Source organism: Coturnix japonica, chromosome 27 (assembly GCF_054131305.1).
Source record: "Coturnix japonica strain WE chromosome 27, WE-NBRP24, whole genome shotgun sequence".
In the NCBI taxonomy this organism is placed as follows: Eukaryota; Metazoa; Chordata; class Aves; order Galliformes; family Phasianidae; genus Coturnix; species Coturnix japonica.
Window position 1 is genome coordinate 456,301 of NC_140689.1, and position 15,120 is coordinate 471,420.

At 51.8% G+C, this 15,120-nt stretch overlaps 1 protein-coding gene across 3 annotated transcripts in view; it reads left to right on the top strand.

Moving 5' to 3' along the window:
- MPZ (myelin protein zero) overlaps window positions 1-14,586 on the top strand; it is a 26,328-nt gene extending 11,742 nt beyond the window's left edge. Inside the window, exons 3-7 of one of the 3 annotated variants that reach the window (XM_085524654.1) lie at window positions 2,264-2,430; window positions 3,245-3,458; window positions 11,221-11,356; window positions 11,457-11,517; window positions 12,865-14,586. In XM_085524654.1, coding sequence (XP_085380780.1) covers window positions 2,264-2,430; window positions 3,245-3,458; window positions 11,221-11,356; window positions 11,457-11,517; window positions 12,865-12,969 — 683 coding nt within the window. In that variant the 3' untranslated portion in view covers window positions 12,970-14,586. The remainder of the gene's footprint in view (window positions 1-2,263; window positions 2,431-3,244; window positions 3,459-11,220; window positions 11,357-11,456; window positions 11,518-12,864) is intronic. The other 2 variants (XM_085524655.1, XM_085524653.1) reach the window with 2 other exon arrangements.
- The last annotated feature ends 534 nt before the right edge of the window (window positions 14,587-15,120 follow it).

A 15,120-nucleotide genomic window follows, 5' to 3' on the forward strand; every position in this document is an offset into this window, starting at 1 on the left:
TTTGGGATCATGAAGTTATAGGATTGTGGGGATAAAGGGTGTTGGAGATGTAGGATTGTGGGGATGAAGGATCATGGAGGTGTGGGATTGTGGAGGTGTGGGATCGTAGGGATGAAGGGTCTTGGAGTTGTAGGACCATGGAGATGTAGGATTATTGGTTGTAGGATGGTGGAGCTGTAGGATCATGGAGCTGCAGGACTGTAGATCTGTAGGATGGTGGGACTGTAGGGTTGTAGAGCTATGGGATCGTGGACTTGGATTGTGGATTTATAGGATGGTAGAGTCACAGAAACATAGAGTTGTAGAATGATAGGATCATGGGATCGTAGGGCTGCAGATCTGTAGGGTCATATGGAATTATAGGGTTGCAGATCTGTAGGGTCATATGGAATTATAGGGTTGCAGGTCTGTAGGGTCATATGGAATTATAGGGTTGCAGATCTGTAGGGTCGTATGGAATTATAGGGTTGCAGGTCTGTAGGGTTGTGGAACTGTAGGATCACAGAAGACTCATAGAAACATAGAGGGCTGTGATAAGAGGATCATAGGATCATATAGGGTCATGGAATCATAGCACTATAGGATCATCAGATCATGGGGCTGTAGGATCATGGGATCATGGGATTATAGAACCTACAAAGTGCAGAACATCCCACAGGGCTCATGGGGCCCCATGGCCACCACAACAAACAGCCATTGTCCCCTACAACAAAAGCCCTTTGGTGGCACTTGGGGATGTTGGCGTGGGGCCGACATGGGGGCACAGAGCAGCTGGTGTCCATATGGGGCTGGTGGGTGTCTATATGGGGTGGTGGGTATCCCTATAGGGCTGGTTGGTGTCCCTCTGGGGCTGGTGGTTGTCCTTATGGGATTGGTGGGTGTCCCTCTGGGGCTGGTGGGTATCCCTATAGGGCTGGTTGATGTCCCTATGGGGCTGGTGGGTGTCCCTGTGGGGTGGTGGGTGTCCCTATGGGGTTGGTGGGTGTCCCTATAGGGCTGGTGGGTGTCCATATGGGGCTGGTGGGTGTCCCTATGGGGTGGTGGGTGTCCATATGGGGCTGGTGGGTGTCCCTATGGGGTGGTGGGTGTCTATATGGGGCTGGTGGGTGTCCCTATGGGGCTGGTGGGTGTCTATATGGGGCTGGTGGGCATCCCTATGGGGCTGGTTGGTGTCCCTATGGGGCTGGTGGGTATCCCTATGGGGCTGGTGGGTGTCTATATGGGGCTGGTGGGCATCCCTATGGGGCTGGTGGGTGTCCCTATGGGGTTGGTGGGTGTCCCTATAGGGCTGGTGGGTGTCCATATGGAGTTGGTGGGTGTCACTATGGGGCTGGTGGGTGTCCATATGGGGCTGGTGTGTATCCCTGTGGGGCTGGTGGGTGTCCCTATGGGGTGGTGGGTGTCCATATGGGGCTGGTGGGTGTCCCTATGGGGTGGTGGGTGTCTATATGGGGCTGGTGGGTGTCCCTATGGGGCTGGTGGGTGTCTATATGGGGCTGGTGGGCATCCCTATGGGGCTGGTTGGTGTCCCTATGGGGCTGGTGGGTATCCCTATGGGGCTGGTGGGTGTCTATATGGGGCTGGTGGGTATCACTATGGGGCTGGTGGGTGTCTATATGGGGCGGTGGGTGTCCATATGGGGCAGTGGGTATCCCTATGGGGCTGGTGGGTGTCCATATGGGGCTGGTGTGTATCCCTATGGGGCAGTGGGTGTCCCTATGGGGCTGGTCAATTGGTTGGTGCCATGCTGTTGGCCCCATGGGGATAATGGTTTAACTGGTGCCGTACTGGTGTCCCCAGGGGACACTGTGGCTTTAATGGTCCCATGCTGTTGACCCAATGGTGTTGGTGGCTCTACCCATACCATACTGGTATCCCTATAGGGCACTGTGGCTCTACCCATACCATACTGGTATCCCTATAGGGCACTGTGGCTCTACCCATACCATACTGGTGTCCCTATGGGATATTGTGGCTCTACCCATTCCATGTTGGTGTATGTCTGGCTCTACTGGTGCCATGCTGTTGACCCAATGGTGTTGGTGGCTCTACCCATGCCATACTGGTGTCCCTTTAGGGCACTGTGACTCTACCCATGCCATACTGGTATCCCCATGGGGTAATGTGGCTCTACCAGTGCCATACTGGTGTCTCCATGGGACAGTATAACTCTACTGGTGCCATTCTATTGACCCAATGGTGTTGGTGGCTCTACCGGTGCCATGTTGGCGTCCCATGGTGCTGACAGCTCCGTCCCTGGCAGGGTTGTCCCCCACGTTGGCCATCCACGTGTACACCCCGCGGGAGGTTTACGGCACCGTGGGCTCCCACGTCACCCTGTCCTGCAGCTTCTGGTCCAGCGAGTGGATCTCAGAGGACATCTCCATCACGTGGCACTTCCAGGCCGAGGGCAGCAGGGACAGCATCTCTGTAAGGACCCGAACCGGGACCCAAACCTTGACCCGAACCAGGACCCAAACATTGACCCCAAAATTGACCCAATATTGACCCAAACCATGACCCAACATTGACTCAACATTGACCCAAACATTGACCCCAAAATTACCCCAAAATTGACCCAAACCTTGACCCAAACCTTGACCCGAACCAGGACCCAAACATTGACCCCAAAATTGACCCAAACATTGACCCAACATTGACCCAACATTGACCCAACATTGAACCCAAAACTTGACCCAACATTGACCCAACATTGACCCAAACATTGACCCAACATTGACCCAAACATTGACCCAACATTGACCCAAACATTGAACCAACATTGACCCAACATTGACCCAAACATTGACCCAAACCTTGACCCAACATTGACCCAAACATTGACCCAACATTGACCCAAACATTGACTCAATATTGACCCAAACATTGACCCAACATTGACCCAAACATTGAACCAACATTGACCCAAACACTGACCCAACATTGACCCAACATTGACCCAACATTGACCCAACATTGACCCCAACATTGACCCAAACATTGACCCAACATTGACCCAACATTGACCCAAACATTGACCCAACATTGACCCAACATTGACCCAAACATTGACCCAAACATTGACCCAAACACTGACCCAACATTGACCCAAACATTGACCCAATATTTGACCCAACATTGACCCAAACATTGACCCAACATTGACCCAACATTGACCCAAACCTTGACCCAAACATCGACCCAAACACTGACCCACCCCTCCCCATATTCCCTCCCCCCCCAGATATTCCACTACGCCAAGGGCCAGCCCTACATCGATGACGTGGGGACCTTCAAGGAGCGCATGGAGTGGGTGGGAAACCCGCGGCGTAAGGACGGCTCCATCGTCATCCACAACCTGGACTACACCGACAACGGAACCTTCACCTGCGACGTCAAGAACCCTCCCGACATCGTGGGGAAATCCTCGCAGGTCACACTCTATGTCCTAGAGAAGGGTATGGAACCCACCACCCCATTGCCACCCCCATAGCGCTGTCCCCATCCCCATATCGCTGTCCCCATCCATGTCCCCATATCGCTGTCCCCATCCCCATATCGCTGTCCCCATCCCCATATCGCTGTCCCCATCCATGTCCCCATATTGCTGTCCCCATCCCTATATCATTGTCCCCATCCCCACATCCCAGTCCCCATCCCCATATTGTTATCCCCATCCCCACCCGTGTCCCCATATCACTGTCCCCATCCCCATACCACAGCCCCCATCCTCCCATCCCCACATCACAGCCCCCATCCCCACATTGCTGTCCCCACCCCATCCATGTCCTCACCCCATCCACGTCCCCATATTGTTATCCCCATCCCCATCTATGTCCCCATATTGCTGGCCCCATCCCTATATCATGGTCCCCATTCCCACCCCATCCCCATATCATTGTCCCTATCCCCATGTCCCCATCCCCATATTGTTATCCCCATCCCCACCCATATCCCCACCCCATCCCCAACCCCACATCCCAGTCCCCATCCCCATATTGTTATCACCATCCCCACCCATGTCCCCACCCCATCCATGTCCCCATATCATGGTCCCTATCCCCATCCACATCCCCATTCCCAACCCCACATCCCAATCCCCATGTTACTGTCCCCATCCCCATATCATGGTCCCCATACCCCCATCACAGCCCCCATCCCCATATTGCTGTCCCCACCCTATCCATGTCCCCACATCCCCATCCTCATATCACAGCCCCCATCCCCATATTGTTATCACCATCCCCACCATGTCTCCCCCCATCCATGTCCCCATAATACTGTCCCCATCCCTATAGTGTAAACCCCATCCCCACCCATGTCCCCACCCCATCCATGTCCCCATATCATGGTCCCCATCCCCATACCATGGTCCCCATACCCCCATACCCACATCACAGCCCCCATCCCCATATCATGGTCCCCATGCCCACATCCCCATCCCCACCCCATCCATGTACCCATATTGCTGTCCCCATCCCCATACCATAGTCTCCATCCCCACATCACAGCCCCCATCCCCACCCTGCTCTCCCCGCCTCATATCCCCATATCCCCATGTCCCCATATCCCATATCCCCATGTCCCCATATCCCCATATCCCATATCCCCATATCCCCATATCCCCATATCCCATATCCCCATGTCCCCATATCCCATGTCCCCATATCCCCATATCCCCATATCCCATATCCCCATGTCCCCATATCCCCATATCCCATATCCCATATCCCCATATCCCCATATCCCATATCCCATATCCCATATCCCCATATCCCATATCCCATATCCCCATATCCCATATCCCCATATCCCCATATCCCATATCCCATATCCCCATATCCCCATATCCCATATCCCATATCCCATATCCCCATATCCCATATCCCATATCCCCATGTCCCCATATACCCATATCCCATATCCCATACCCCATATCCCCATATCCCCATATCCCCATATCCCATATCCCATATCCCCATATCCCCATATCCCATATCCCCATATCCCATATCCCATATCCCATATCCCCATATCCCCATATCCCATATCCCCAAATCCCCATATCCCATATCCCCATATCCCCATATCCCCATATCCCATATCCCATATCCCATATCCCCATATCCCCATATCCCATATCCCATATCCCATATCCCCATGTCCCCATATCCCATATCCCCATATCCCCATATCCCATATCCCCATATCCCATATCCCCATATCCCCATATCCCATATCCCATATCCCATATCCCCATATCCCCATATCCCATATCCCATATCCCATATCCCCATGTCCCCATATCCCCATATCCCCATGTCCCATATCCCATATCCCATATCCCCATATCCCATATCCCCATATCCCATATCCCCATATCCCCATATCCCATATCCCATATCCCATATCCCATATCCCATATCCCCATATCCCATATCCCATATCTCATATCCCCATATCCCATATCCCATATCCCCATATCCCATATCCCATATCCCCATATCCCCATATCCCATATCCCCATATCCCATATCCCATATCCCCATGTCCCATATCCCATATCCCATATCCCATATCCCCATGTCCCCATATCCCCATGTCCCATATCCCATATCCCATATCCCATATCCCATATCCCCATATCCCATATCCCCATATCCCCATATCCCATATCCCATATCCCATATACCCATATCCCATATCCCCATATCCCATATCCCATATCCCCATATCCCCATATCCCATATCCCATATCCCATATCCCATATCCCCATATCCCCATATCCCATATCCCCATATCCCCATATCCCATATCCCATATCCCATATCCCATATCCCATATCCCCATATCCCCATATCCCATATCCCCATATCCCCATATCCCATATCCCCATATCCCCATATCCCATATCCCATATCCCCATATCCCCATATCCCATATCCCATATCCCATATCCCCATATCCCATATCCCATATCCCCATATCCCATATCCCATATCCCTATATCCCCATATCCCATATCCCCATATCCCATATCCCCATATCCCCATATCCCATATCCCATATCCCATATCCCATATCCCATATCCCCATATCCCCATATCCCCATATCCCATATCCCATATCCCATATCCCCATATCCCCATATCCCATATCCCCATATCCCCATATCCCCATATCCCATATCCCATATCCCCATATCCCATATCCCATATCCCCATGTCCCATATCCCATATCCCCATATCCCCATATCCCATATCCCCATATCCCCATATCCCCATATCCCATACCCCCATATCCCATATCCCCATATCCCCATATCCCCATATCCCATATCCCATATCCCCATATCCCCATATCCCATATCCCATATCCCCATATCCCATATCCCATATCCCCATATCCCCATATCCCCATATCCCATATCCCATATCCCCATATCCCATATCCCCATATCCCATATCCCATATCCCCATATCCCATATCCCCATATCCCCATATCCCCATATCCCATATCCCATATCCCATATCCCATACCCCCATATCCCATATCCCATATCCCATATCCCCATATCCCATATCCCATATCCCCATATCCCCATATCCCCATATCCCATATCCCATATCCCCATATCCCCATATCCCATATCCCCATATCCCCATATCCCATATCCCATATCCCCATATCCCCATATCCCCATATCCCATATCCCATATCCCCATATCCCATATCCCATATCCCCATATCCCCATATCCCATATCCCATATCCCATATCCCATATCCCCATACCCCATATCCCCATATCCCATATCCCATATCCCATATCCCATACCCCATATCCCCATATCCCATATCCCATATCCCCATATCCCATATCCCATATCCCATATCCCATACCCCATATCCCCATATCACCATATCCCCATATCCCCATATCCCATATCCCATATCCCATATCCCCATATCCCCATATCCCATATCCCATATCCCATACCCCATATCCCCATATCCCATATCCCACATCCCCATATCCCATATCCCATATCCCCATATCCCATGTCCCCATATCCCATATCCCATATCCCCATATCCCCATATCCCATATCCCCATATCCCATATCCCATATCCCCATATCCCATATCCCCATATCCCCATATCCCATATCCCCATATCCCATATCCCATATCCCCATATCCCATATCCCCATATCCCATATCCCCATACCCCATATCCCATATCCCATATCCCCATATCCCCATATCCCATATCCCATATCCCCTATCCCCATATCCCATATCCCATATCCCCATATCCCATACCCCATATCCCATATCCCATATCCCCATATCCCATATCCCATATCCCCATATCCCATATCCCCATATCCCATATCCCATATCCCATATCCCATATCCCATATCCCCATATCCCATATCCCATATCTCATATCCCCATATCCCATATCCCATATCCCCATATCCCATATCCCATATCCCCATATCCCCATATCCCATATCCCCATATCCCCATATCCCATATCCCCATATCCCATATCCCATATCCCCATGTCCCATATCCCATATCCCATATCCCATATCCCCATGTCCCCATATCCCCATGTCCCATATCCCATATCCCATATCCCCATATCCCATATCCCCATATCCCCATATCCCATATCCCATATCCCATATACCCATATCCCATATCCCCATATCCCATATCCCATATCCCCATATCCCCATATCCCATATCCCATATCCCATATCCCCATATCCCATATCCCATATCCCCATATCCCATATCCCATATCCCTATATCCCCATATCCCATATCCCCATATCCCATATCCCCATATCCCCATATCCCATATCCCATATCCCATATCCCATATCCCATATCCCCATATCCCCATATCCCCATATCCCATATCCCATATCCCATATCCCCATATCCCCATATCCCATATCCCCATATCCCCATATCCCATATCCCATATCCCATATCCCCATATCCCATATCCCATATCCCCATGTCCCATATCCCATATCCCCATATCCCCATATCCCATATCCCCATATCCCCATATCCCCATATCCCATACCCCCATATCCCATATCCCCATATCCCCATATCCCCATATCCCATATCCCATATCCCCATATCCCCATATCCCATATCCCATATCCCCATATCCCATATCCCATATCCCCATATCCCCATATCCCCATATCCCATATCCCATATCCCCATATCCCATATCCCATATCCCCATATCCCCATATCCCATATCCCATATCCCATATCCCATATCCCCATACCCCATATCCCCATATCCCATATCCCATATCCCATACCCCATATCCCCATATCCCATATCCCATATCCCCATATCCCATATCCCATATCCCCATATCCCCATATCCCATATCCCCATATCCCCATATCCCATATCCCATATCCCCATATCCCCATATCCCCATATCCCATATCCCATATCCCCATATCCCATATCCCATATCCCCATATCCCCATATCCCATATCCCATATCCCATATCCCATATCCCCATACCCCATATCCCCATATCCCATATCCCATATCCCATATCCCATACCCCATATCCCCATATCCCATATCCCATATCCCCATATCCCATATCCCATATCCCATATCCCATACCCCATATCCCCATATCACCATATCCCCATATCCCCATATCCATATCCCATATCCCATATCCCCATATCCCCATATCCCATATCCCATATCCCATACCCCATATCCCCATATCCCATATCCCACATCCCCATATCCCATATCCCATATCCCCATATCCCATGTCCCCATATCCCATATCCCATATCCCCATATCCCCATATCCCATATCCCCATATCCCATATCCCATATCCCCATATCCCATATCCCCATATCCCCATATCCCATATCCCCATATCCCATATCCCATATCCCCATATCCCATATCCCCATATCCCATATCCCCATACCCCATATCCCATATCCCATATCCCCATATCCCCATATCCCATATCCCATATCCCCTATCCCCATATCCCATATCCCATATCCCCATATCCCATACCCCATATCCCATATCCCATATCCCCATATCCCATATCCCATATCCCCATATCCCATATCCCCATATCCCATATCCCATATCCCATATCCCATATCCCATATCCCCATATCCCATATCCCATATCTCATATCCCCATATCCCATATCCCATATCCCCATATCCCATATCCCATATCCCCATATCCCCATATCCCATATCCCCATATCCCCATATCCCATATCCCCATATCCCATATCCCATATCCCCATGTCCCATATCCCATATCCCATATCCCATATCCCCATGTCCCCATATCCCCATGTCCCATATCCCATATCCCATATCCCCATATCCCATATCCCCATATCCCCATATCCCATATCCCATATCCCATATACCCATATCCCATATCCCCATATCCCATATCCCATATCCCCATATCCCCATATCCCATATCCCATATCCCATATCCCCATATCCCATATCCCATATCCCCATATCCCATATCCCATATCCCTATATCCCCATATCCCATATCCCCATATCCCATATCCCCATATCCCCATATCCCATATCCCCATATCCCCATATCCCCATATCCCATATCCCATATCCCCATATCCCATATCCCCATATCCCATAATCCCATAGCCCATATCCCATATCCCATATCCCCATATCCATATCCCCATATCCCCCATATCCCATATCCCATATCCCATATCCCATATCCCCATATCCCCATATCCCATATCCCATATCCATATACCCATATCCCATATCCCCATATCCCATATCCCCATATCCCCATATCCCCATATCCCATATCCCATATCCCATATCCCCATATCCCATATCCCCATATCCCATATCCATATCCCCATATCCCCATATCCCATATCCCATATCCCCATATACCCATATCCCCATATCCCCATATCCCCATATCCCATATCCCATATCCCCATATCCCCATATCCCATATCCCCATATCCCCATATCCCATATCCCTCCATATCCCATATCCCCATATTATCCCATATCCCATATCCCATACCCCATATCCCCATATCCCATATCCCATATCCCCATATCCCCCATATCCCATATCCCATATCCCATACCCCATATCCCCATATCACCATATCCCCATATCCCCATATCCCATATCCCATATCCCATATCCCCATATCCCCATATCCCATATCCCATATCCCATATCCCATATCCCATATCCCATATCCCCATATCCCATGTCCCCATATCCCATATCCCATATCCCCATATCCCCATATCCCATATCCCCATATCCCCATATCCCATATCCCATATCCCATATCCCATATCCCCATATCCCCATATCCCATATCCCATATCCCCATATCCCATATCCCATATCCCATATCCCCATATCCCCATATCCCATATCCCATATCCCCATATCCCCATATCCCATATCCCATATCCCATATCCCCATGTCCCCATATCCCCATGTCCCATATCCCATATCCCATATCCCATATCCCCATATCCCATATCCCCATATCCCATATCCCATATCCCATATCCCCATATCCCATATCCCATATCCCATATCCCCATATCCCCATATCCCATATCCCCATATCCCCATATCCCCATATCCCATATCCCATATCCCCATATCCCCATATCCCCATATCCCATATCCCCATATCCCATATCCCATATCCCCATATCCCATATCCCATATCCCATATCCCCATATCCCATATCCCATATCCCCATGTCCCCATATCCCCATATCCCCATATCCCCATGTCCACATATCCCCATATCCCCATATCCCATATCCCATATCCCATATCCCATATCCCCATATCCCATATCCCATATCCCATATCCCCATATCCCCATATCCCATATCCCATATCCCATATCCCCATATCCCATATCCCATATCCCATATCCCATATCCCATATCCCCATATCCCCATATCCCATATCCCATATCCCATATCCCCATATCCCATATCCCATATCCCATATCCCATATCCCCATATCCCCATATCCCCATATCCCATATCCCATATCCCATATCCCATACCCCCATATCCCCCCACACCCGTTGCTGACCCCATACCCTCAGTCCCCCCTCGCTATGGGGTGGTGCTGGGCTCCATCATTGCCGTGGTGCTGTTGCTGGTCGCCCTATTGGTGGCTGCATTTTACCTGCTCCGTTCCTGCTGGCTGCGCCGTCAGGCCGGGCTGCAGAGACGGCTCAGGTGAGTCGGCCCTATAACACCTATAGGGTCAAACCCACCCCATACCTATAACATGGGGGGGTCTTATGGATGGGGCCTGATGGGGTCTGTGTCCATGTAGCGCTATGGAGAAGGGGAAGCTGCAGAGATCGGCCAAGGACGCGTCCAAGCGCAGCCGGCAGGTGATGGAGGGACATAGGGGATGTATGGGGTGAATGGTGCCCTATAGGATGAATGGCGCCCTATAGGGTGAATGGTGCCCTATAGGGTGAATGGCGCCCTATAGGATGAATGGTGCCCTATAGGGTGAATGGTGCCCTATAGGATGAATGGTGCCCTATAGGGTGAATGGCACCCTATAGGATGAATGGCGCCCTATAGGGTGAATGGTGCCCTATAGGGTGAATGGCGCCCTATAGGGTGAATGGTGCCCTATAGGGTGAATGGCGCCCTATAGGGTGAATGGTGCCCTATAGGATGAATGGTGCCCTATAGGGTGAATGGCGCCCTATAGGATGAATGGCGCCCTATAGGGTGAATGGTGCCCTATAGGGTGAATGGCGCCCTATAGGGTGAATGGTGCCCTATAGGATGAATGGTGCCCTATAGGGTGAATGGTCCCCTATAGGATGAATGGTGCCCTATAGGGTGAATGGTGCCCTATAGGATGAATGGTGCCCTATAGGGTGAATGGCGCCCTATAGGATGAATGGTGCCCTATAGGGTGAATGGCGCCCTATAGGGTGAATGGTGCCCTATAGGATGAATGGTGCCCTATAGGATGAATGGTGCCCTATAGGGTGAATGGTGCCCTATAGGGTGAATGGTGCCCTATAGGGTGAATGGCGCCCTATAGGATGAATGGTGCCCTATAGGGTGAATGGCGCCCTATAGGGTGAATGGGATGGGACCTATAGGATGAATGGTGCCCTATAGGATGAATGGTGCCCTATAGGGTGAATGGCGCCCTATAGGGTGAATGGTGCCCTATAGGGTGAATGGTGCCCTATAGGGTGAATGGCGCCCTATAGGATGAATGGTGCCCTATAGGGTTAATGGTGCCCTATAGGGTGAATGGCGCCCTATAGGGTGAATGGTGCCCTATAGGGTGAATGGTGCCCTATAGGATGAATGGTGCCCTATAGGGTGAATGGCGCCCTATAGGGTGAATGGCGCCCTATAGGATGAATGGTGCCCTATAGGGTGAATGGCGCCCTATAGGGTGAATGGTGCCCTATAGGGTGAATGGCGCCCTATAGGGTGAATGGTGCCCTATAGGGTGAATGGTGCCCTATAGGATGAATGGTGCCCTATAGGGTGAATGGCGCCCTATAGGGTGAATGGTGCCCTATAGGATGAATGGTGCCCTATAGGGTGAATGGTGCCCTATAGGGTGAATGGTGCGCTATAGGATGAATGGTGCCCTATAGGGTGAATGGTGCCCTATAGGGTGAATGGCGCCCTATAGGGGCTGTGGGGTTTTAATGGGGTTTTAATGGGGTTTTAATGGGGTTTTTCCATCCCCGTAGGCTCCGGTTCTTTACGCCATGTTGGATCCGGGTCGTGGATCCAAAGCGGCGGCGGAGAAAAAAGCCAAAGGATCGAGCGGGGAGCAACGCAAAGAGAAGAAATAGCGGTTAGAGGGAGGGGGGGCAGCCCCCAGAGCCCCCCCCCCAAATGGGGACGGAGCCCCCCGAGCCCCCAAAGTGGTGATGACCATCGAGATGGAGCTGAGGGGGGAGACCCCAGTGAGCGGCACCGCGCGACCCCCAGCGCGAGGCGGCCTGATGGGGGCAATAAGGGGCTTCATGAGCCCCCACCAGGCTGCAAAGGGGGCACAGTGACCCCAATACACCCCATGGATGGGACCCCAATACCCCCCATGGATGGGACCCCAATACCTCCCCATTGAAGGGAACACAGTGACCCCAATAGCCCCATGGATGGGACCCCAATACCCCCCATGGATGGGACCCCAATAGCCCCATGGATGGGACCCCAATACACCCCCATTGAAGGGACCCCAATACCCCCATGGATGGGACCCCAATAGCCCCATGGATGGGACCCCAATAGCCCCGTGGATGGAACCCCAATAGCCCCATGGATGGGACCCCAATACACCCCATGGATGTGACCCCAATAACCCCCCCATTGAAGTGACCCTAATACCCCCCCCATGGATGGGACCCCAATACCCCCCCATTGAAGGGAACACAGTAACCCCAATACCCCCCCATTGAAGTGACCCCAATACCCCCCCTATTGAGGTAACCCCAATACCCCCCCATCCAGGTCACCCTAATACCCCTCCCCCATCGATGGGACCCTAATACCCCCCCTGAGCATCACCCCATCCAGGTGACCCCAATACCCCCCCCCAGCACCCCTCCATTGAGATGACCCTAATACCCCACCACCACCCCCCCATCGATGTGATCCCAATATACCCCCCCCATCCAGGTGACCCCAATCCCCCCCATCACCCCCCATCAACAACAGGGACCCGGAGATGAGTGAGGTGTGGTGCTCACCCCGGGTACCCCCCCCATAACCAGCCCCATAGACCCCATATCCAGCCCCATAGCCCCCATATCCAGCCCCATAGCCCCCCCATAACCAGCCCCATAGACCCCCCATCCAGCCCCATAGACCCCATATCCAGCCCCATAGACCCCCTATATCCAGCCCCATAGACCCCATATCCAGCCCCATAGCCCCCCCATCCAGCCCCATAGACCCCATATCCAGCCCCATAGACCCCCCATACAGCCCCATAGACCCCATATCCAGCCCCATAGCCCCCCATCCAGCCCCATAGACCCCCCATCCAGCCCCATAGACCCCTCATCCAGCCCCACAGCCGCCCCATCCAGCCCTATAGACCCCATATCCAGCCCCATAGCCCCCCCATCCAGCCCCATAGACCCCATATCCAGCCCCATAGCCCCCCATCCAGCCCCATAGACCCCACATCCAGCCCCACAGACCCCATATCCAGCCCCATAGACCCCCCATCCAGCCCCATAGACCCCATATCTAGCCCCATAGACCCCATATCCAGCCCCATAGACCCCATATCCAGCCCCATAGACCCCCCATCCAGCCCCATAGACCCCATATCTAGCCCCATAGACCCCATATCCAGCCCCATAGACCCCCCATTCAGCCCCATAGTCCCCCCATCCAGCCCCATAGACCCCACATCCAGCCCCATAGACCCCCCATCCAGCCCCATAGACCCCATATCCAGCCCCATAGACCCCAGATCCAGCCCCATAGCCCCCCATCCTGCCCCATAGACCCCACATTCAGCCCCATAGACCCCATATCCAGCCCCATAGCCCCCCATCCAGCCCCATAGACCCCACATCCAGCCCCATAGACCCCATATCCATTGAGCTCTGATGTAATTTTCTTTCTATTCCAACACCAAAAACCATCGAATCCTCCCCAATATGGGTCGGTTCCCCCCCCCCACATAGACCCCCCCATCTCCCCCATCCCCATCTAGATCCCATATTATCCTATATATTATCCTATATATTATCCTATATATTATCCTATATATTATCCTATATATTATCCTATATCCCTTTTCCTCTCCGTTTTCTCGTCTCACCCCACGACCGACCCCACAATGACGTCGCAGGGTTGTCCCCCCCCCCGCCCCCCATTAACCCTCCCACCCCATAACCCAACCCCACCCCATAACCCACCCCCCCATAGCAAAGCCTCCACCCCCCCCCCGGCCCCACAGCGCCGATAATAAAACTCACATCTCC